The sequence below is a fragment of the Quercus suber genome, unplaced genomic scaffold (genome assembly GCF_002906115.3).
Source record: "Quercus suber isolate HL8 unplaced genomic scaffold, Cork oak 2.0 scaffold_209, whole genome shotgun sequence".
NCBI lineage: Eukaryota > Viridiplantae > Streptophyta > Magnoliopsida > Fagales > Fagaceae > Quercus > Quercus suber.
The window spans coordinates 780,774-805,126 of NW_027069667.1; the positions used below are offsets into that span (position 1 = coordinate 780,774).

Below are 24,353 nucleotides of genomic sequence, written 5' to 3' on the forward strand. Positions count from 1 at the left end.
TTCTTTTTTTTTGGGGGGGGGGGTGGGGGGGGGGGGGGGGGGGGGGGGGTGTGGAAACTCCAACTTATGTATTGAGCCTAAGGCCCTATTTGAAGGCCACTGTGTGTCCGAAGAGGCGAAAATAGTTGAGAAGGAGTCCGCATGAAAGAAAGATACCTGGAAGTGAAGGGGATCAGTCCGAAGAGAGTACCAGTGTTCCGAAAAGATCATTCTCCTCGGATGTAAAGATTCTTGGTCAAGCAAATATCTGGGGGGTTCGAATGATCTTACTAATGCCTTCAGTGATCTGGATAAGCTTTAAACATGCCTGGAGATAAGAAGAACGGAGAAATATCTAAAAGGAAAAACTACCACCACCACATTAAATGCACTGCATCTGCTTTTCTGACTGCATTAATGTGGAGAAGACCCCTGAACAGTGTCAATCCAGCTACCACCACTCACAGAAAGCTAAGGAAGAGATCTGACGTGACACATACTCAAGTGGACACTTAGATGAAGAACAGGTGGATGATGAAGATGGTGAGGAAGGATGCTATATAAAAGAAAAGCCTCTGGAGGAGAAGGAGGACGGTTTTTTGAGAGTTGTATTGATTTTTCATTCAATAATATTCCTCTTCGCACATCAAATTAAAAGACTTTGAAGTGTGTTTTTTATATCAGTTCCTTCTTAAACACCATAGTTAACTATTGTTTAGTCCACAATCATCCTAGCTCTTTCACCCATTCTCTACAAATTCATTGTTCTGGGTTTATTGAGCTCATAATTCAAACATTTTTGGTTTGGGCTACAAAACCAGACCCTACAGATATCTATCTAGTTTAGCACCAAAATCAAAACTATACATATTATCAAAAAGAAAATTTAAAACTACGATATCATTAATGGCTAATAAACAAATAAGGGCACGACATCATACTTAATGCATAAGTTGAACAAAACTATCATACATCATTTAAGAAGAAAGAAAATCTTATACTATATGAAAGCCACCAACATCTTCTACCATTTAAGAAGGAACTCTTAAGCAAAGAAGTATGATTATTTAAGGTATTGATTTGTTAGAAATTGTCTTAAATTCCTAATTTAACTTGGTTTGGGTTTTTCTTAAAGTGGAAGGAAAGTCTATTATTTGTTAAAGAACTAACCAAGTATTCCTTCTCCACTAAAAATTGTATTTTTAGTTAACTAAAGAAATAGATATTGAAGTCTTATAAATAGACAGTAATATAAATGTAGTTCGATTTAGCCAAGAGTATTTGCATATAGGGAGATGTGAGGACTCGTAGAAGAGTGTGGAGTGAGTTCCTTTGAAAAGTAACAAGTGTTTGTCTATTGTTTAAGTGAGACAAGACCGTTTGTGTATTGATATTTTAGAGTGCTATCGAATTAGTTTGCGAGAGTTTTAAAGTTATTTTATAAATTGAAAGTGCATTTTGATTAAACACTTTTTAACCTTCTTGATATGGTGAATTCATCCTCTACATCCTGTGAATATTAGCTATTATCAAACCATATAAAAATTTCATGTTCATCTCTTGAGTGAGGTTGTATCTATTTTTCTTTCTACTCATCTTTGTTTCTATTGTTTGCTTGTTAGATATTCTCAAGCTCATTATAGTATTCACAATCAAGTGTGTAAGAATTCTATTTGTAGGCTCTTTTGTGCAACATGAGATACCTTAACCATAAAGTGTTGAGTGTGTATTAACTTTGTGTATCTTATAAACTGCATTTCACCTCATGCTCCAGGATAGCAAACTGTCATCCTGTCTTACGTTCTTTAAAACATTTTCCACTGAACCAGTACCTTCATGGATCTTTGAACAAGTTCAATATATTATGTATATCAATAGAATCATAAAAAGCTCAGCGATATGAATCTTTTATAATTCATTCTTTTACAAAAACGCTTTTATGAAGTAAGATTTAATATTTATGTTTTATTCTTGTCTACGTTAATATTAATTGAGACTTTTAGAGTACAATGGGCTACATCATAAATAAATTATATAATAATGAGCTTGAGTTTTTTAGAGCACAATGAGCTTGAGAATGCAATGGGCTATATCATAAATATAGTATAAGAAGAAAATGTTTTTCATGTTTTCAGCTGTTTATAGTGACCTAAAATTCTGGTCTATTGAAAATATCTTTGGTTGACCAAGAAAATATGAACATTCTTTTTAATTCCATGCAAAAGTAGTATTTTTTTTATAATAAAAATCATACGAGCTAAATGCCTAAAAATTCTTTTCGGAGCAAATTCAAGAATACAACCAAATGCTAGAAAAACAAACAAGACTCAATCCACTACTATACGACCAATTGTGTTTTATTTAACTGAATATTGGACTATTAAGAAGCAGTCTATTCATAAAATGAGTATATCTGAAATGAGAATACTAAGATGGATAGGTGAAAATACACAAAAAGAGGGTTCAAAATAATGAAATTTGCCTAATGATAGGAGTAGTCCCTATTGATGAAAAGATAAGAAAAGTTACTTAAAATAGTTTGGTCATGTGTAGATGAGAACAACTTATGCACCAATAAAAAAGAATGAGTTTATCCAAGTTGAGGAAATGAAAAAAGATAGGGGAAGACCAAAAATCACATTAGTTGATATAATAAAAAATGACATATCAATTAAGAGAGTAACAAAAAATATAACATTAGATAAAGCAGAATGAAGACAAAAAATATATATGACCAAACCCTAAATAATATATTGAGGATCTATAACCGACTCCTAAATTTTAGGACTAAGACTTTGTTTGTTGTTTTTGTTGTTGTTGTTGTTAAATTATTCATATAGTAAAAGAAGTTCATTAAAGCCTGTAATAATTTAACTTTCTAAATCTCCATTTATTTAACTATTTTTTTTATTGGGCTTTATTCTTCTTCAATGCTAAGGCTTCCTCTAATTTGAAATACAAATTTAAGCTAAAACTGGTGACCCCTTACTCCTTAGACCTTGGAGTTCTTAAGAATTCAAACTAAACAATCATTGATGAATAAATTTATTCCTATAAAACTTGCAGCATTGCCTCATAGAAAAACTATTTTAATTTTTTTTTTAAATTCTTTTATGATAAAGATATAAGAATTAACTTTTGTTCTTGTCTAAGTTAATATTAACTAAGTTAGTTCTTGATCTCGTTTCGCAATGGTAGTTGTTATTAATTATCATATAAGAATTTCAACATCTGCAAATTTAACTTGGGTTTGAATTTCCTAAAATATTTTAAGGTGATATTTTGAACATATTCATAATATCTCACACCCTGAGATTTAGAACTTGTCATGTCAAAGTTTTTTTTTTTTTTTTTTTTTTTTTTTTTTTTTTTTTTTTTTTTTTTTTTTTTTTTTTATGTGACAGATAAACAAAGCAATAAAACAAGAGACTCGCTTAAACGATTAAACTCTCCATCAACAATGTAGTATTAAGCTAAAGTTCAATGCAAAGTCCCATTTCTGAATTAGTGTAGAAGAAAATAAAACCAATATACCTGCAAGATGAACCACGCAGGCCATCTTCTGTGGTGGCACAAACTTGGGAGTAAGGAAAGCAACCCTTGCATCGTGGCACTCAAGAGGCAATGCACTTAGGAGCTGCTCATTCTTAAACAAGCAGTCTTGGTCTCCCAAATTGTGTTCCAAACAGGTTTCACCATGAGAAACCCAGAAAATTCTGACCAACCACTTATGAGAAACCCAGAAAATGTTATTCACAATAGTGAATTAACAAAAGAAAATTTTGGGTTAAATGTCTATCTAAAGCTCAAAACTTTTACAAACAAACAATAACAACCCATTAGTCAGAGTATGAAAAGAATCAGATTTTTTGAGAATTTCTAATTAATTAGTAGATCTAGTCAATCAAATATGACATAAAATTTTGAGAAACCGAGTGAAAGTAAAATGAAATCAGATAAATCATAGAATGAATGAGAAATTCAAATTCGAATCCAAGAATAAAAAAATATACCTGTAAAGCATAAAAAAATTATTTATTTATGTCCACTTTCACGCCAATGTTTTGGAAGCAACAATGAAAACCACGTAATAACATTTTGATCTCTCAGAAGCAAGATCTTCAACCAAAATATGAAAAGTTTATTCAATCTTTCAATTTAATTGGCATGACATAATTGGCATCCACTACCAAACTACCCCATCTAAACATTCAAGACACAAAAATGAATACCAATTCAATTTTCTCAGTACAGTTCATAACACAAACTGATTACCCTTATCTATCCACATAAATCCCAGCCAACTCAAGCAATCCAATAAAGTAAAAATCAAAGCAGAACCACCAAATAATAAATTTTAAACTAATCTAATCAAATAGAACTTTCAAAGCTTAAAAAAACCAATCTTTAACAAATCCCATAACAAAAATGCTTTAAAGATTATAGTATAAAGAGAACCACCAGACGCAGCCACCAAAACCCAACACCGATCTCACAACTAGAATCACGCCAAATTAGCAACCACCAGACCCACGCCGATCTCGCAACCACTAGACACCATCATGGCAACAACCCACCCCACAACCACGACAACACCATCAGAAACCCTAAACCTAAAATCGAAACCCTAAACCCAAAATCAAAACCCTAAATCGAAACCCTAAACCAAAAATGGAAACCGTAAAACAAAAATCAAAACAAACAATTTAAAAAACTTACTGTTAGTCGGCCTTGTGAGTGTCTTGAGTGAGATTGAGAGTTGGAGAGAGAGAGAGGGAGAGACCCAAGGCAGCGCCGGTGATGGAAGACTGGGCTTTGTCGGCGCCGGTGAGTAGGATACTAGGATCGGTGGTGGAGATTGTTGGGAGTCGCTTAGGGTGTTCGAAGGGCTTAGACAAAGAGTGTTTTTTTTTTTGGGTAAAAATTAGAGTGTGTGGAGTATTTATGATTTTTTTTTTAATTTATAATAGATCTTTAAGCTGCGTTTAACCAAACGCAGCTCCAGACATATTCGAAAAAAAAAAAAAAAAAAGAACTCCAGTTGGGTCTGTAGCCGCTTTTTTAAAAACGCGGCTTCAGTCCAGGGAGGTAAACGTAGCTCCAGCTTCAGAAAACGCGGCTTCAGACCTGGTCTATAGCCGCGTTTTACAAACGCGGCTATAGACCGGTCTGAAGCCGCGGGGCTCAAAAACGCAGCTCGAAGTCTTACCTAGAGCCGCGTTTTTCAAAAACGCGGCTAAAAAACGCGGCTCAAACCAGCGTTTTTTGTAGTGAATCCTGGAGGACAGCACATGCGAGATGTGTAGGCAAGGTGCTGAAACTGTTCTTCATGTCTTGTGGGAATGTGGGGTCGCCCAAGATGTATGGGCGGGTAGCAAAGTTTGCTTACAGAAGTGTACGACGGCTAGAGGAGATATAGTGCAGCTGATTGAGGATTTGATGGCTCTACTGAATGTGGAGGACATGGAGTTATTCTTTGTTCAATGTTGGGTGATATGGAACCAGAGGAATTCGGTGTTACATGGAGGCCGTATACAGGATCCTTCTCGGCTGGTTCGACGGGCAGAGGACTATCTGAAGGAATATCGGGATGCTCAAGACCATCTTTCGGTTCGGGTGTCTAATGAATTAGTGCAGCAGCAAAATAAGTGGAATCCACCATTGGGTTTAGCATACAAAATTAACGTGGACGCAGCTGTTTTCAAGGAGTTGAATGCGTCGGGATTTGGTGTGGTGGTTCGCAATGACAAGGGTGAAGTTATGGCAGCTTTGGCAGCAAGAGGACCCTCTGTGCAGGACAGTGAAGAGACCGAAGCACTGGCGTGTAGAGGGGCTGTGGAGTTTGCAATGGAAGCGGGATTTACAGAGATAATATTGGAGGGGGACAATGTTACTGTCATGAAGGCCATCATGGGTACGGGTAGAAATAGCTCTAGGTTGGGTTATATTTATGAAGATATCTGTTGTATAGGGAGGGGTTTTAGAGATTTCTCTGTTAGTCATGTTAGGAGAACAGCCAACTGTGTGGCACATTCTTTGGCTAAATTCGCCAAACATATAATTGGTGAGAGGATATGGATGGAAGAATCCCCACCTCCTAGTCTTGAGGCATTGTATGTTGACAGTTGCAATATTATGAATGAATGAAGTGCTCAGTTTATTTTCAAAAAAAAAAAAAAACACCATCAATGACGTTAGAAGTTTATTTATAACACTTTCTTTTCTTCTTCTTTTTTGACAGTTTTATAACAATTTATTTCAAAAATAATATATTAAATCCTTTTTCTTTTCTTTTTTTATAGAAACGTAACAAGTTAAACCTTAAACTCTTGAAAGGTAATAAATTGAACTCTAGACTCTAGAGTCAAAATTGGTCTAACACAGTAACACCAATGTTAGAATTGCCTATTCAATTAAACAATCTAGCTGATGTATGTGTGGTGAATCTTAAAATATTTTAAAAAAAAAACATTATCTTATGGACTATGTACAATATTTATGACGTGTAATAATAATTAGGGAATCGATTTCAATTATATTGTATGTCATTAGATTTCCTTTCAATTGTTGTGAAAACAATAAATTTAAGCAAGAATGTGATATTTCTCTATGCATACAAAAACCGTGTAAAGGTATAATCCATGTATACATAAAAATAAGTGCGTGCTATGTAGAGCATATATCACCATATATTTGATAGGAGATTACAAAAGCTAGAAGAGGGTTGGGGGAAAATCGCAATGGTGCTTTTTACCCTTTGGGCATACTATTAGGTTTATGTCCCTCATAATTTGCCTGTCTAAGGTAAATCATTACTTGTTGCAAATTTATTAACTATGTATAACATTAAACCTTAAATTTATTTAAACATAAACATGAAACATAAAATGTCATATCCAAGAGGAATGTTCAAACGTTTATATGATAGAGATGCAAATAATTTAAAGAGCTACCGTTCTTCCAATTGTTAAAAGAGTTTTATAATGAACTTATGTTCTTCCAAATGTGAAATGAGTTTTACAAAAAGCTACTACTCTTCAGGCAAGATTGGATCAAATTCTGCAAATGGTTATATAATTTCATAGAGACAATGTAGAAACCAAATTGCAAGTGACACCATATCCCTAGCACATCATAGCAAAATAGGATAGGTATAAAAAAGAAAACACGTAAATCCCATTACTGAATCAGTGATAAAAGTTTGAAAGCACTTTCATCTCATTGTGGAACTTCAAAGTACATAGGTAGCAAGTGAATACAAAAAAGGAAACAAATTAATTGGAAATTCATTCAAGACTATGTGATACAATATGAATGGAATTCAAGAGTTGCCTCAAGTTATTGTATGATGTCAAAAGACTGCATTATATGAGATTGTAGATGGTTGTGCTTAGGGTAGAATTGCAAGGAATGACCATTATAATTATAACTAAAGTCATTCACCTTTTTCCCAATTCAAAAAATGAATTGCAACTAAATCTTCAATTAGAATTACTTAAGATCCGTTTGGCAAGAGTATTGTAGTTTTGGTTTTTAAAATAATGTGAAAACTGTGATTTAAAAAGTGTATTAAAATACATCTTTTGAGTTCTTATAATGCAAAAAAAAAAAAAGTATTTGGTAGCTTTTTTTTTGTAACATTCTTTAAAAATTAAAAACACAAATTGAGTGTTTATTAGTATGGGTATTTATTTTTTTATTTTTTTTAGAAAAAGTGTGTATTACTCTCACTCGAGTAGTGTAAAATTATTTATTTTTTTGAAGAGAGAGAAACTTGCCAACTTGTCATGTCATGTAAAATAACTTATTTTATTGAAGAGAGTATAAAGAGGGAGAGAGAGGAGGTAATTATGTCGTTGAGCATATGGTGTCTGATGAGGGAAATGGTGGCACTCCTTCCCAATAATGTATGTTCCACGGATTTTTTCTGTCCTTTACATTATGAATTTTATGAATTTTATTATTTGGAACAGTAGAGGTGCCCTGAAGCCAAATTTTCAGGGTCATATAAAAAATTTAGTCCAGGAGTACAATCCAGCCATACTTGTGGTTATGGAGACAAAATTGGGGGGTGAGAGAGCTAAGGCAATAACTGACAGGATGCCTTTTGATGGTGCTATCCACACAAATACCATTGGATTCTCTGGTGGTCTGTGGCTTCTTTGGAATTCAGACTTTGTGGAGGTGGAATTGCTCGCTAAGACTGAGCAGGAAATTCACATTGAAGTTCAGGTACGTAACTCTAATCTCACTTGGTTATTTTCTGCTATCTATGCCAGCCCTAGGAGTGAGGAAAGAAGTATTTTGTGGGATAATCTAGCTAAAGTTGCAGAATTACATAAGTTGCCGTGGGTTATGGCTGGAGATTTTAATGAGCCGTTAATTGATGAAGATAAATTTGGGGGTAGAGGTGTTAACATCAACCGTTCTCTGGCTTTTAAAGATTGCCTTGATAGATGTAGTATGGTGGATTTGGGGTTTTCGAGTCCTAGATATACTTGGTCCAACAAGAGAGACATCAGTAATTTGATTCTTGAAAGGATTGACAGATTTTTTATGAACCCGGATTGGTGCGTCATGTACCCAAATGCCAGAGTAACCCATCTCCCTAGATGCCACTCTGATCATTGCCCTGTTCTCATGGAAGCTCTCCCAGTCAGTACAGTCAAGCTCAGCAGGCCGTTTAGGTTTCAAGAATTTTGGCTTTCTGACATCTCCTTTCCCACCATTGTGTCCAAAGCCTGGAATGGAAATAGGGGGTTAAAAGAGTCCATTGTGCACTTCTCTAAGGATGCGGCAGCGTGGAATAAAAACCACTTTGGTAACATTCATCAGAAAAAGAGGAGGATTTTGGCTAGAATTCATGGTACCCAGAAGGCACTATCCAACAGTCCTAGCTCCTCTCTTATTTGTCTTGAGAACCAGCTCCTTGGTGAGCTGGAGACTATTCTGGATCAAGAGCGTGATCTCTGGTTGTTGAAGTCTAGGCTGAACTGGATGATCCAAGGGGATAGGAATACCGCTTTCTACCATGTCTCTACCCTTGCCCGAAGGAAAAGAAATCATATTGCGGCAGTCAAAGATGAGAGGGAGTTGTGGATCACTGAAGAAAGGGAGGTTATGGAGCATTTTAGGACGGGTTTCCAAACTTTGTACACTACTTCCTAAGAGATGGTCTCCTGGACCCCCCCTAATCTGAATAAGTGGCATGTTCAACTCTCAGAAGAGGAAAAGCAGGTGATTGATGCCATGGTCTCCACTGAAGAAATTAAGGAGGCTCTCTGGTCTATGAAGCCTTACAAGGCTCCGGGGCCGGATGGGTTGCATGCTGGTTTCTTCCAAAGGTTTTGGTTATTAGTTGGGGATTCTGTGAGGAAAGAGGTTGAAAAAGCCTTCACAGATAGGAAAGTGCCCGAGTATCTCAATAACACTCATATTGTTCTCATTCCTAAGATTCAAGGTCCGGAAACTATTGGGAACTACAGGCCAATCAGCTTATGTAATTCGGTCTACAAGATTATCACTAAGATTTTAGTGGCCAGGATCAGACCTTACTTGGACAAACTTGTCTCCCCTCACCAAACTGCCTTTGTCCCAGGCAGGAGGGGTGTTGATAATACAATTATTGTCCAAGAATTAATTCACACCATTGGGAGAGCAAAAGGAGGTAGAGGGGTCATGGCCATCAAGATCGATCTTGAAAAAGCCTATGATAGAATTGAATGGAGCTTTATTAGGGAGATGCTTATTCTTTTTAATTTCCCAGAGAACCTCATCAAGCTTATCATGAGCTGCATTACCTCAGTTTCCACTTCTCTTCTCTTGAATGGTGGCAGCCTAGACCCTTTCCTGCCTTCGAGAGGTATTAGGCAAGGCGACCCCCTCTCACCCTACCTATTCATCTTATGCATGGAGTTTTTGGGCCACTTAATTGAGGGAAAATGTGCTGCCAAGTTATGGACCCCTGTTAAAGCTTCCAGAAGTGGTCCGGCCTTCTCTCATCTCTTCTTTGCAGATGACCTAGTCCTTTTTGCTAGTGCAACTCCAGAAAACTATTCTGTCATCAGTTCTGTGCTCCAAGAGTTTTGTAATAAATCTGGTCAGAAAGTTAGTGAAGCAAAGTCCCGTGTTTTCTTTTCTCCCAATGTCGATCTGGATCAAAGAGATGCTTTATCTAGCATTTTGGGTTTCAGTGCGACTACAAACCTCGGCAAGTATTTGGGGTTTCCTATAAAACATCCAGGGAGGCAGAGGCATGATTTTGGGGCCATTTTGGATAGGGTTAAAAAGAAGCTTGCAGGTTGGAAGGCCAACATGCTCTCTATGGCAGGTAGAATGGTTCTTATTCAAGCATCATCTTCAGCTATTCCGAGTTATGTTATGCAGAGTAACTTGTTACCCAACAAAGTCCTCAGCGGAATTGATAGAGTCAATAGGAATTTCCTGTGGGGGTCCTCTGAACACAAGAAGAATATGCACTGGGTCAACTGGGATACAGTGACCAAGCCCAAAGAGTTAGGTGGTTTGGGGATTCAATCTGCAAGAGGGAGAAACACGGCTCTACTAGCTAAACTTAATTGGAGATTCCACACTGAGAAGGATTCGCAATGGGCCAGAGTGCTCAGATTCAAGTATGGCTCGAGACAGCGGATAAACTCTAGAAATGAATCAAAGCTTCCAAGGTCCTCTACTTGGAAAGGGTTGAAAAAAGGAGAAGTTATCTTCAAAAAAGGGATAAAATGGGTGCCAGGTTTTGAGAGTAATCTTAATTTTTGGGAGGATTGTTGGTTAAACAGCGGCCCCATCAGATCTAGCATTCAAGGCCCCCTTCCTCAAGGTTCGGCCAGCCTCACTTTGAAGGATCTCCGTGCTCCACATGGGTCGAATTGGGCTGCCATCCCTTTTGACATTCCCTCAGAAATTAAAGCTAACATTCAAGCGGTGCCTGTGCCGGTAGTTGCTAGAAGCAATGATAAATTGGCTTGGAAATTTTCTGCAAAGGGTAGTTTTGATATGAAGAGTGCTTACTTTCTTGCCACAGATCAAAAGGAAACTGACTCTTTCTCGGGTTCTTGGATTTGGAAGCTACAGTCCTTGCCTAGAATCCAAATGTTCATTTGGAGGTGCATGAAAAATAGCATTTGTGTGAAGGAGTGTTTAGCTAAAAGAGGTATCTCTTTAGACATTTCTTGCCCCTTGTGCTTAGAGCACCCTGAATCGATCACCCATGCCCTTCGTGATTGTCGCCTAGTGAAACCAGTTTGGCAACAGTTGGGAACTCATAACTGCAATGCTTATTTCTTCTCTCAAGAGTTTAATCTTTGGCTGTCTTCTAACTGTAAGTCTTCTCACCTTGTCAAAGGAATTCCCTGGCATTCCCTTTTTTCGTTTACCATATGGTCTTTATGGAAGCAAAGGAATCAAGTTGTCTTCAATAATAAAGGAGTCAACCCAAACATCTCCAATTTGATAATTAGGCAAGCAATGGAATTTGTTCACTGTGTTACTCAGCCAAGATGTAATAGCCGAATGATTATCAGACAAGTTAAATGGGAGAAGCCAAATATGGGTTGGGTTAAGCTCAACACTGATGGGTCTGCGGATATTGCTTCAGGGACTGCTGGAGGAGGAGGGCTGATTAGAGATGATAGGGGTAGTTGGATCATGGGGTTCACTAGGAAAATCGGTAAAGCTGACAGCTTCTTAGCTGAAACATGGGCTCTGCGTGATGGGCTCCTCCTTTGCAATCAGCATAATTTTAATGCTGTCATGATTGAACTTGATGCCAAAGCTCTGGTTGATGCTCTTAATAACCCTTCATATACTAATACTATTGTATCCTTGCTTTTTGATGATTGTAGACTTCTTGCTGCTCAGATTCCCCAGCTAAGTATCAAGCATATCTATCGGGAAGCTAACAAGTGTGCCGATCGTCTAGCTAAATTAGGTAGCTGTCAAGATGTAGATTTCATTTCCTTTTCTTGTCCGCCTGTGGACTTGCTGCCTCTTGTTGTGGCTGATTACCAGGGGTTGGTTGTAAACAGACTTTGTCCTGATCTTTTGTTTTCTCGTTAGTCTTCTTAATGAAATTCCTTTTAATCAAAAAAAAAAAAAAAAAAAGAGGAGCATTGTCGGTGAAAGGAGAGCATAAAGAGGAAGAAAGGGAGGGAGGGAGAGGAGCAGTCAACTTGTCATGTGAAGTCAGTTTGGTGGGACCCATGTTTTTCACAATATTTACCACAATGCCACCAAATACTACTACTTGAGTTCTAAAAAGTAAAAACTGCTCTGAAGAGTTCTCTAAATACATTCTTTAAATCGCTTAAGTGGGGAGTGTTATCTAAATATCCTAACAAGGTTTTTCTTAACAGACACAAAACTTAAAAGTGGGGTCCATCGTTTAACCATTTAAATTACACAAAACAATTTTTAAGTTCTGTTACCATATGGGCTCTTAATATTTCAGTGAGATTCACTAATCAAGTACACGCTGATCAAAACCTTTTCTTAGAAATTGAATAGGGTCAGCACTAATTGCCATTGAGCAAAAACAGAAGAAAGAATAAGGTGGAATTAGGAAAGTACTAACTGCATTAAGCTCCACCATAAAGCAAATAAGAATAAGAAATTAAAGTACTTATTGGAAGCTATTTGTCGAACACCTAGAAGATATAGTTGTTTGTTCGTACTGACATAATTCTTATAGAAAACTAAATTTTGCACAATAAATAGAAAGAAGAAAAATAGAAAAAAACATTCATAAATAACACAGAAGCATTGAACAAATTTGAATCCAACATATTATTGCTCATCTTTTGCTCAATTTTTTTTTTTCTACAAACATAACTGAGGCCTAGTGTTCTCCAGTACAGCTCAAATTTGTGAGTAATTCTAAATTGTTTCAATTAGCCAAGAAAAGTAGGGAATGAAACAATATTGAACATAAAAATTATTTCCTTAACTCTAAGAAACCAAATAGAGATTTTCTTTTTTTTCTTTTTTTTGGTTATAATGGAATTTACGACAAAAATTAACATTCTTTTAGAAAAGGAAACCAAGAGATTGCAAAAAAAATTATGGGAGAATTTCATAAGCCAAAGGAAACGGATATATATATAAAAGCAAAAAAAAAATTATACAACATGCAAAGCTATCATTTATTAAGAGAAACTCTTCCATTTCAGAAATCAAGGAGCACCGAAATCTTTTAATCTTCTGCCTTTATCACTTCAACCGATCACTAAATTGAGACTGCAAATTGTTGGTTTGGAAGGAGTTGAATAGCTTATGTATGGATTCAAAGACAGCCTGTATTCAGAGAGAGAAAAAAATTTATGTGTAGATTTAAAGATAACGTGCATTATGAGAGAGAACTTCAAAGCCACTAGCATTATTATAATCTGTACAGTACCTGGGGTTTATTGTAGGAGTTATTATTTACTCTATTATTTATTCGAGTTTGGTTGCGGCTAACGTAAGTTATAAAAATGGGATTGGGCTTGCTATCAACTTTAGTCTTAGACAAAATCTTTTGTTTATTTTAAATGTCAACCCATTATTTTTTGCAAAATCACTCTATTAAAATGTCACTTAACAAAACCTCATATTTTCTTGCACGAGATTTCTGCTTATATATATTATTAAGAAAAAGTGAGGCAATTCTAAATTTGGTCCTTTCCAACTAACTTGGATTCAAATCAAAGGAATAAAACTTAAGATACTTTTCTAGAAGAATCTAGACTTAATTAAACTATTAAAATAACCTTAATTTTCAAATAAAAAACTATTTTAAACTTTGAAAAAACTCATGGTAGACATTTAAAACTACAAAGCTCTCTCTCTCTCTCTCTCTCTCTCTCTCTCTCTCTTATATGCTAAATCTACTTTAATCTCTCTGGCTATATGCTTTGTGTTGTTGTCCATCAGTGGACCCATTTTACAGTATTGTCCATTAGTGGACCCATTTTAGAGTATACTTCAACTCGAAGTTATTTGTATACTAAGCTACTCTTTATCAAGCTTTGCTATTGTAGTCTTTGAGTGCACAAACTTCTTGTTTGCTTTATGCTTCATTGTACTTTGTACTTTGTGTTTGTATTATTATTATTATGAGATCTATATTTTTAATTAACTCAAATTTAAAATAGGTACATTCAACTTTTTTTTTTTTTCCATTCTTAAATAAACTCACCAAAATGGACTAAAGTAGACCAAATGAACCAAGTGAGTCAAAAGGACTAAATTGGACCAAATAAACCAAAATGGATTGAAATGCTATGGTTATATGGCTTAACATAAATGTTACACTTCAGTTTTTAGATATTATGTAAATTATTATTATCATCATTTGTACTTTTGAGTTTATATACCTCGTTCTCGTTTCATGCATATGGGCTCATATCAATTATTGGTAATCAAATTGCTTTGGATCATCCTATTTTTGTAGATGGCAATTGTTTGTCATCTTATGAAATAGTGTATGAAAAAGCTGATTTTTTCTCCAATGCTAAATTAAGAGTTAGTCATGATAATGATCTACACTTAATAAGTAACAATTTTTTTTTATAAGAAATTTCTAACTTTATTATGAAAAAGATAAATTCGGTACATTATAAGTAACAACTGACTTAATTTGTGAATGATTTTTTTCTATCCAGGTTACAAAATTATCACTATTAACTATATCTTAGGCATGCTTTACCAAAATATGCACTAGCCTATTGCCTTGATGCCTCACATGGGTACTTGAGCTACTCTAAAATCCTAGAGCTGTTGAGATACCCCAACTAAGATATTTGAGATTATCATAGGTGGTATGCATAAACCCAAAAGAGCATCAGACACAATCTTGGAATCACTTTCAAGAATAACCTCCCTTAAACCAACATCCCAAGCTAATGAAACCCCAACCTCCATGGCTTTGGCTTCGATTTCCAAAGGTCCTAGCAGCTGTTGAAATTGTTTGCTTAAAGCTGCTATCACCTTACCTACATGGTCTTGAATTACCACGCCCACCCCAGCTTGGCAAGATTGACTAAAAACCACTCCATCCACATTCACCTTATAGCTAGGTGCAATCAAAGCTGCCCAGGATTCATGCATGGTGTCCTTTTTGTGAGGGTCATCAAATAGTCCATGGCCCACGGGCCGACCCAAAAACCCGGCAGCCCATCGGGCTAATGGGCGGCCCAACCCGTTATTATTAAGGCCCATGGGTAGCCCACTAGCCGAGTGGGTTAGGCCGTGGGCTAGTTTTTATGCCCATGGGCACCTAGTGGACTAGCCCAGTAGCCCAGCCCGTTGGCCCAACCCGTTCCCCAGTCCAATAACTTAAAATTTTTAACAAAAATATATAGGAAGTGTATGAAGAATTGATTTTGAGATATTGTAATAGAATTTCTTAAGAAAACTCTTCCAACTACTAAGATAGTTAAAGTAATTGTGCTAAACTTAGTTTACTAAATATATATTTTTCTAGTAGTCTAGCAAATTTGAATTAACCATTTGATTTTTTTTATTAAAGATAAAAATAAAAAACTATTTGAAGCCTTATTTTAAAAAAAATTAAATAGATTTGAAAATAAAAAAAATTGTAATTAAGTATTAAAGTCTTTGATTCTTTTCTTTTAAAAAAAACTAGATTGATTAGTTCCTTATTAAAAATTGATTATTTATTTCTAAAAATAATAAAATAATATGCTAACACAATCTCATGGGTAGCCCATTAGGCCCAACTTAGTAACCTAGCCCATTAAAGACAAAATGAGCATTGCCCATGGGCAGGGTCATGGGCTGAGTTTTCTCTTTCGGCCCAGCCCGACCCGGCCCGTTAACTACTTAATAGTCCATTATGCCCAACCCATTGTGCCCTTGGGCCAAGTAAAAATGGGCTGGGCCAGCCCGACCCGGCCCAGTGACGACCCTTACCTTTTTGGCTAGGAGATGGAATGATTCGCAGTTTGAAATTCCTCCAGCAACATCTAATTAAGCTTTCTGCACTACCTGAGTTGTAGATTGCCGTGGACTCCCATGTTTAGCTACATTTATATTATGCCACGTACTTCATGCAATCATAGAGAGCATCTCCAAAATATCATTCCCCACTTGCTAGACAAACACAAGATACCACACCAGATCAACAAATTCATTGTACCTGACAACTTGAGCTTTGAAACTATTGTCTAACTGGACCCAAACTTCACGAGCTGCCTCACACTCCCAAAAAAGATGCCTCCTATTTTCTTTACCCAATCCACATGCTTCACATATATTATCATCAATAACCTGCTGATGACACAAATTCACCTTTATGGGAATGATATTTCGGCATACCCGCCATGCAAAAGACTTTGTTTTACTTGGTAAATTTAAACCCCAGAGCCTCCTCCAAAAGGTTTTGTGATCCTCACCATTCAAAATTCCCTCCATGCATGTCTTCATAGATTTAGCCTCCTCCAGTGAAGTTTCCCTTTAGAGTGAAGGCCCACACTAATCTACCTCACAGCATGTGAACACTCAAAGAAATGCTCAGGATGGATTGAACATCGGCAGGGATGAAAATTTGTCTCACAAGCTGATCACACCATCCCCTAGTCCCCGAGTCAATAAGTAAGCTAATCGATGATTGATCTGGTAATGTATTCGGCCTAGTAAGCATGCTAAAAGTAACCGGTCCATTTAGCCATTTATCTGCCTAAATATCAATTGATGCTCCATTACCCACTTGCCATTTACACCCTTTCCTAACAATATTCTATGCCACCAAAATACTTCTCCACACATAAGATATACGAGACCCCAATTCTGCCCCAAGAAAATCGCTATCTAGAAAGTATTTGGCTTTTAACACCCTATAAACCAAAGATGACGTATTGGTTTGAAGCCTTCATCCTTGTTTGGCTAAAAGTGCAAGATTAAATGCTTTAAGGTCACCAAGGCCTAAGCCACCCTCTTCCTTTGGGGTACAAACTTTTTCCCAACTAAGCCAAGCCATCTTAATTTTTTCATTTGTTTGTCCCCACCAAAATTTTTGAATCATATTAGTCATCTCATCGCATAGGGTATTTGGAAGTTTATAAACACTCATAGTATATGTAGGAATTGCTTGAGCTACTACTTTAATAAGAATCTCCTTTCCAGCCTATGACAACATTTTTTCCTTCTACCTCAATAGTTTATTATCCAACCTCTCTTTTAGTTGCCGAAAGGTGTTACACTTGGACTTACCTACTAAGGATGCTAAACCTAAGTAAGTCTCATGTTGATGGATCACCTCTGCTCCAAACTTGTGCTTGATATTGTCTTCAATATCCTGTGGTGTGTTGCTACTGAAGAATAAAGTTGTCTTCTCTCGGTTCAATTGTTGGCCTAATGCAATCTCATATGTTTCCAAAGTTTTCTCAAGACTAGAGCAATCCTCGCTTATGGCCTAGCAAAAAAATAAAGATATCATCAGCAAAGAACAAATGTGAAATTTTTGATCCCCTTGAACAAGCTGCTACTCCTTTCATTTAGCCATTTGCCATATCTTTCCTTAACATTGCAAAGACACCTTCTACATAGATCAAAAATAAATAGGGCAAGAGAGGGTCTCCTTGGTACAAAACCCGGGTAGGAGTAATGTGCCCTCGAGGCCTTCCGTTAATTTTGATAGAATAAGAGACAGAGCACACACACCCCATCATAATATCAACCCATTTAACATGAAAAACCCATCTTGAGCATAATTTTCTCCAAACAACCCCATGCCATCCTATCATAAGCCTTACTCATATCAAGCTTGACAACCATTTCACCCACCTTCCCCATTATTTTTGGTTAATATGATGCATTGTTTCAAAAGTAACCAACACATTATCAATAATAAGGCGCACAGACATAAACGCACTCTAATTCTCACTAATGATTTTTGAAAATAAAAGCTTTAATCTATTGGCTAGAACCTGGGATACAATCTGAGAGATAAAATTACTGAGACTAATGGGCCGGAACTAGGTGATCTTTGTGGGATTTTTAATTTTCAAGATGAGCATTACATGTGTTTCGTTAAATTTTGGAGGAATAATACCATGATTAAGAAAATAGAAAACAATGCTCGTAACACAATTACCAACTAAAGACTAATAATGTTGATAAAACAAAAGGGGCATACTATCAGGTCCAGAAGCCTTTTTGGGATACATCTACTTCAACGCTTTGATGTAGTGGAGAAGATTAAGCGTCATTAAGCGAAGACTTAGTGCCTGTTTGGGAACAACTTATTTAGCTGAAACTAAAAAAGTTTTTTTTGTTGAAAGTATTGTAAATAAATCTAAAATAGTATAGTAGAACCCATGAATAGTACTAAAAAGTACAATGGGACCCATGAATAATAGCAAAAATAAACTGAACAGTAAAAAAATTGGCTTTTTAAGCCAATACCAAATGCAGACTTATATTTCAATTTATATTTTTGGAGTTAGACTATCTTCACAAGGCCTATTGTTACCTTAACTCTTGAAATCTAACAAATTAACTCTTGAAAGCTAACAAATAAACTACTAGAAAAAACTAGACTCAATTAAACTACTAAAACACCCTTAATTTTCAAATAAAAAAACTATTTTTAACTAAATAAAAAAATAAATAACTCATTCCTAAACCTTTAAAACATTAAAACTACATAGCTTTTTCTTCAATTTGGAATTTACTAATAGACCCATAAAGTAATTCTTGAATTGGTAAATTTACAAAGTAATTCTATAATAAATTTTTTTGAGAATCAATTCTATAATAAATTAATCATTCATGGTTGCATCATCAAGATAGTGTTGCTCTCTCTCTCTCTCTCTCTCTCTCTCTCTCTCTCTCTCTCTCTCTCTCTCTCTCTCTCTCTCTCTCTCTCTAACTCAATTTTTTGATAATTCAGAAATTATATTAGCAAAAACAACTGATACTACCAGAGATGCTTATCCCAAATACAGAGCAGTAAGCAAACAACAGATATGCAACACATGTTCCATACAGAAATAATAGGTAAAGCAAATCACCAATAGAACAAGCCACACAAATTTGATAAAACTAATCTACATTTAGCACAAATGAAAAAAAATTGTTGAACCAGCATCAGAGACTCAACCAGCAACTAACAACCAACCTAAGCTAGCAGCATGAAGCTACAGTACCAGTATCTCAGACAACGCTTCCAGCAAACATAACTACAGAACCAACTTCTAAGGATTCACTAAGACAACCACATAAGCTTGCTAACACAACTAAAGAAAAGTGAGTTACAATTGAACCTTAGAGGTCGTTAATGCTGTTTCCTCCCAAGAAAACTATGAAAAGCAAGAGCCATACAACCCAAAAAACTCTATACAACTGCCACAAAGAAAGCATGAAAAATTAAAAAGCAAATACCAAATGCAACAGAAGTAGAGCAAACAGCATGAGCAAGACAAATTAAAAAAAAATTAAAAAAAGAGTACGATTTTACCCAAAAAGAGTAGGGCCTTTTGGGAAAGCATGTTTCTCTCACATCCATATACATGTCAACCTGGAAGAAGATGAAAAATAAATAATTTTTAGTATTTTTCTTTTTTTCCACTAAAAGTATCAAGTTTAATACCGCTACCCGTCGTAATTTTTCTTTAAGTTGCAGATTCTCCTCCTTAAGCTGTTGAACTTGAACATCATCTGCTTTTGCTGTGGGTATACAATAAAACGGAATTTAACTTACACCACACTAGAGTCAGTATGTCTGCTGTAGATGGACTAGGTGTGGAGATTGGAGATTAGTGAGGGAATTAGTGAGGAGATTGCCTGGAGATATTTTCGACAAATTGTTGAAGGATTGGACTATATTCATAGTCAAGGTTTAATCCATCGAGACATATGCTCTCAGAATCTGTTTTTAGATTCTGAGAAGCAAATCAAGATTGAAGATTTTGGACTAGGAGTGGATTATTATTTTAATTTATTTTCTAAGAATAAATCTTAGGCAAATATTTATATATCACCAATTTTTTTATTTCATGGTTCTAACTTTGATTAAACTTGTTTGTATTATGCAGCAAAATTGATGGAGGTCAAAGATGATGGAGAATTTTGAGTACACAGTTCCAATGATTACGGACATCACTTTTATAAAAGTCCAAAAGTGATGAAAAATTCCTGGAATACTCAAAAGTCGGATATTTACAGCCTTGGAGTTTTGCTGTTTGGACTATTGTATCCAGTGAAACGGAAGCGAGAAGGATAGAAAAGCTGAATGAGTTGCACAAAAGTCTTACCTTTCCTGATGATTGGAAATATCCTGATCTTATCTCACTTTTGACATCAAGTGAGATAAGATCAGGATATTTCCAATCATCAGGAAAGGTAAGACTTTGCACAACTCATTCAGCTTTTCTATCCTTCTCGCTTCCGTTTCACTAGGATACAATAGCCCAAACAGCAAAACTCCAAGGCTGTAAATATCCGACTTTTGAGTATTCCAAGAATTTTTCATCACTTCTAGACTTTTATAAAAGTGATGTCCGTAATCATTGGAACTATGTACTCAAAATTCTCCATCATCTTTGACCTCCATAAATTTTGCTGCATAATACAAACAAGTTTAATCAAAGTTAGAACCATGAAATAAAAAAATTGGTGATATATAAATATTTACCTAAGATTCATTCTTAGAAAATAAATTAAGATAATAATCCACACCTAGTCCAAAATCTCTAATCTTGATTTGCTTCTCAAAATCTAAAAACAGATTCTTAGAGCATATGTCTCGATGGATTAAACCTTGACTATGAATATAGTCCAATCCTTCAACAATTTGTCGAAAATATCTCCAAGCAATCTCCTCACTAATTCCCTCTCTGAATACTATTTCCAGCATCTTTGGACAGTATGCCATCAAAATATAAACGCAAGACCTGGAAGGATCTCTCTTCCCACTAGAGTCATAACTCGAACTATCAAATTCCCCAGCAAATTTCTCAAAATTGTAACTGTTATCACCTCACCAAACCTATACAAGCAAAGCATGTGTTAGTAATTTTTATAAGTACTAAATCTCTATTAAAGTAGAAGAACTATCCCATGTATCTCAACAAAGCCTAGAAAATGAGACCATTTAAACAATTACATTATAAAAACTGATTTCAACTAAACAACGGAGACTTCCACACTGTCAAATGTACAATGATTCCATTCCCTCCGTAGGGTCCACAATTGGCAAAAAAGAGCTAGATTCCAAACAAAGGAAGAAGTTTACCAAACTAATTCCTCTAACCTGAAAGTAGTTCATAAAAGCTATTTTCTCTTTAAATTTAAGCCACAGCCAGTACTCATCTTAAACATTTACCAAGCCTCAAAACACATGAAGCAAATACTACAACCCCTAACATAGCCAAAACAAATTAACAAGACAAATCCCCCAATAAAGACATTTGCCACACATAACACTCTTCAGACAGAAACACCATGAGAAAACTAATCACACAATTTAGGGCATTAAAAACACCAAAATCAGTTAGGCAAATTTATTTTTATTTTTTGATAAGTAATAAAATCTTATTAGCAAATTCATCAATTACACTGGGAGTATACTAGCTGAAAGTTAAATTATAGTTCTAAAATTACAAAGATCTATAAGCTCAGAGAAGTTTGAAATGAAAAAAATCCCCAAAGCTTTCATCCACTCTAGCAAAGTCTTCAAAAATCAGTTAGGCACATTAGCAATTGTTTTGGTTGTAAAGCTAAATCAGAACTTTTAAACAAATGAGTAATACAATAAAGATCAGGGAGATTCCAATTTCTCCATTTGCTTGTCAGAAACTAATAAACTAATAGATTTATATCTTTTTGTAGTATCTTATGCAGAATCTATGTTATCACATGGTTATATTTTTCAATGATCCAAGCTAGCCATAATCCTAGCCTCCCTGACAACCACATGGTAGAATACAAATTCATCACTAAAAAAGCATTAAAAATTAAAACTAACAAAACATCAAACAATAGAGTTTATGTGCTACAAACTTATGTTCTAGTAAACTTACTCAAGGATTTTTTCTTCATCATCATCCTCTTCAATAAAAATCTTCTTTAATACATATTCATGTTGATCTAACATATTCTTGCATAAAAAGACTTGGCCAGAACTACCTTCAGCTGCAAACATTTAATACATTGTTACAAAATAAACTATTAATAGCATCTATATATACAATATAAAATTTGCATTACCTCGCAGAGAGGAAATTTACATGATCTTCCATAAAAGAAAATAAAAAAAATAAAAAAATAAGTTTTAATCAATAATTTCTAAAAAAGGAATTTACACAAATTATAATCAATGCGGGAGAAAACAGAGTGAGAGAGAGTAGAGAGAGCAAAACAGAGAGAGAGAGAGAGAGAGAGAGAGAGAGAGAAAACTCACCATATTTGATTTGTGCCATCGGAGAAGTCAGTGCGATCGGAGAAGACACTGAGAGAGCAAAATAGAGTGAGAAAGAGTAGCGATAGAGAGCAACTCACATCTGATCGGTGCGATCGAAAAACAAACGCGCGATCGGGGAGGAAAAAATGATGTCAATTAGATAGCCATATAGGGTGAGAGAGAGAACGAGCAAAAGAGAGAGAAGAGAGACTCAAATGGAAGAGTGAAAAATGGTCTGCGGGAATGTATTATGTATAGGAATTATAAATAGTAGAAAAAAAAAATTAAAACTAAGGTTGTTCAAAAAGAAAGGAAAAAGAATTTGGATCGGGTATAGGCTATTGTCATGGGCCTTATTTTTCTATTCGGGCTTAAAGTTAATTTATTGGGAAAGTGGCTATTTTCGTGCGTGTGTCAAGTGTCGATGAGATAGGCTAGGGTTTGTGAGAAATAGGTAAAAAAAATTATTTATACCAAGGATTAAAAATTAAAATTTCAATACCTATACTATATACTAGCACATATAAGAGGGTTTTCCTATTTCAAATGAACTTTTATGTGTTTCAAAAATACCTTTATTAATAAAAGGTAACTTCATTTAAAATGAATGAGTAGTTAATATAATATGTATAAGCACATACATTGTGCTTATTTCCCCAACATATAAATAGAGTGAAAAAATAAAAATAAAAAGGTAAAATAACTGTCAGTTGTAAAAAGTGTGACAGTACTTGATTTTTTTTTTTTTTAATTAAACTATTNTATATATATATATATATATATATATGCTTTGTGTTATTGTCCATTAGTGGACCTTTTTATTTATTTATTTATATTTATATATAGAGAGTCTCAACCTATGATGTTCGCTTTTGATAATTGTGCTGTTTATCATTAAACCAAGACAACAATTAGTTTTTGGTATAGGTGGGAATTGAACCTCATATTTCTTATTCAACCATAAAAAAATTTACTAATTAAATTAACAGGAACTCACTTAGTGGACCCATTTTATAGTATACTTTAACTCGAAGTTATTTGTATACTAAGCTACTCCTTATCAAGCTTTGTGGTGCCTATTGTAGTCTTTGAATGCACAAACCTTGTTTGCTTTATACTTACATTCTACTTTGTACTTTGTGTTTGTTTTTATTATTATTATTATTACATTTTGAGATTTATATTTTAAATAAATTCATATTTAGAACAAGTACTCTCAACCTAATCCTGTCTTTTCCCATTCTTAAATAAGTACACTAAAATGGACTGAAGTGAACTATATGGATCGAATGGACTTAATGGACCAAGTGGACATGGACCAAATGGATTGAATGGACTGAAGAGGACCAAAAATTGACCAAAATGATACATGCTAATGAGGCTCGATAGGAATGTAGCAACAATAAATGTGTATTTCAGTTTTTAGATATTATATATTAAACAAAGTTTCTCTCCAAACTAGTTTGAAGAGAAACCCTACAAACTTATCATATATATTTACATTGAGTGTAAATTTTGAAAATATAATCGTTAAATTGCATGTTCTTATTACATCCATAATGCTTACAAAATTTCAAGAAAATCAAAGATCAATTGCTATTTCATCAAATAAATGTTATAATTTCAAGTTTTTGTAATCTAAAGTTGTATATAAAAAATAAGTTAATTAATCAAATAGTAAATAATATCCAATTTGAACGAAATTTGATATGTATGTTAAGAACATAAGGAACATGAAATTCAACGGTTAGATTTTCAAAATTCACACCAAAAAAAAAATATATGAAAATTTTGAAGAGGTTCTTTCCAAACTAGTTTGGAGAGAAACTTTATTCTTATATATTATTATCATTATCTGTACTTTTTGTATTTTTGTATTATATAGATTATTATTATCATCATTTGTACTTAGTTTATATACCTTGTTCTTGTTTCGTGTATATGTGGCTCATATAAG

General features: G+C 34.9%; 2 protein-coding genes across 4 annotated transcripts in view; both read right to left on the reverse strand.

Annotated features, from left to right (window-relative positions):
• LOC112010900 (nudix hydrolase 16, mitochondrial) overlaps positions 1–24,353 on the reverse strand; it is a 62,075-nt gene that overhangs the window by 26,669 nt on the left and 11,053 nt on the right. The gene's annotated exons all lie outside the window — the stretch shown is intronic.
• LOC112001772 (uncharacterized) lies at positions 18,874–22,753 on the reverse strand. 3 transcript variants are annotated; one of them, XM_065779472.1, is made up of 6 exons: positions 22,397–22,750; positions 22,017–22,128; positions 20,889–20,983; positions 19,592–19,662; positions 19,454–19,513; positions 18,875–19,338 (listed from the first exon to the last, which is right to left on the reverse strand). In XM_065779472.1, the coding sequence occupies exons 1-6, from the start codon at positions 22,413–22,415 to the stop codon at positions 19,261–19,263; spliced, it is 435 nt and encodes a 144-aa protein (XP_065635544.1). In that variant the 5' UTR covers positions 22,416–22,750; the 3' UTR covers positions 18,875–19,260. The 3 variants fall into 3 exon arrangements, with proteins under 3 accessions (XP_065635542.1, XP_065635543.1, XP_065635544.1); XM_065779470.1 differs by having other exon boundaries at positions 18,874–19,338; positions 19,454–19,662; positions 22,397–22,753; XM_065779471.1 differs by having other exon boundaries at positions 18,874–19,513; positions 22,397–22,752.

Coding starts and splice junctions, on each gene's coding strand:
- LOC112001772 (XM_065779470.1), bottom strand. Junction 20,984..22,016: donor GATGAAGAAAAAATCCTTGA/GTAAGTTTACTA, acceptor TTGCTTGTATAG/GTTTGGTGAGGTGATAACAG. Junction 19,663..20,888: donor GGGAAGAGAGATCCTTCCAG/GTCTTGCGTTTA, acceptor GTATACCCACAG/CAAAAGCAGATGATGTTCAA.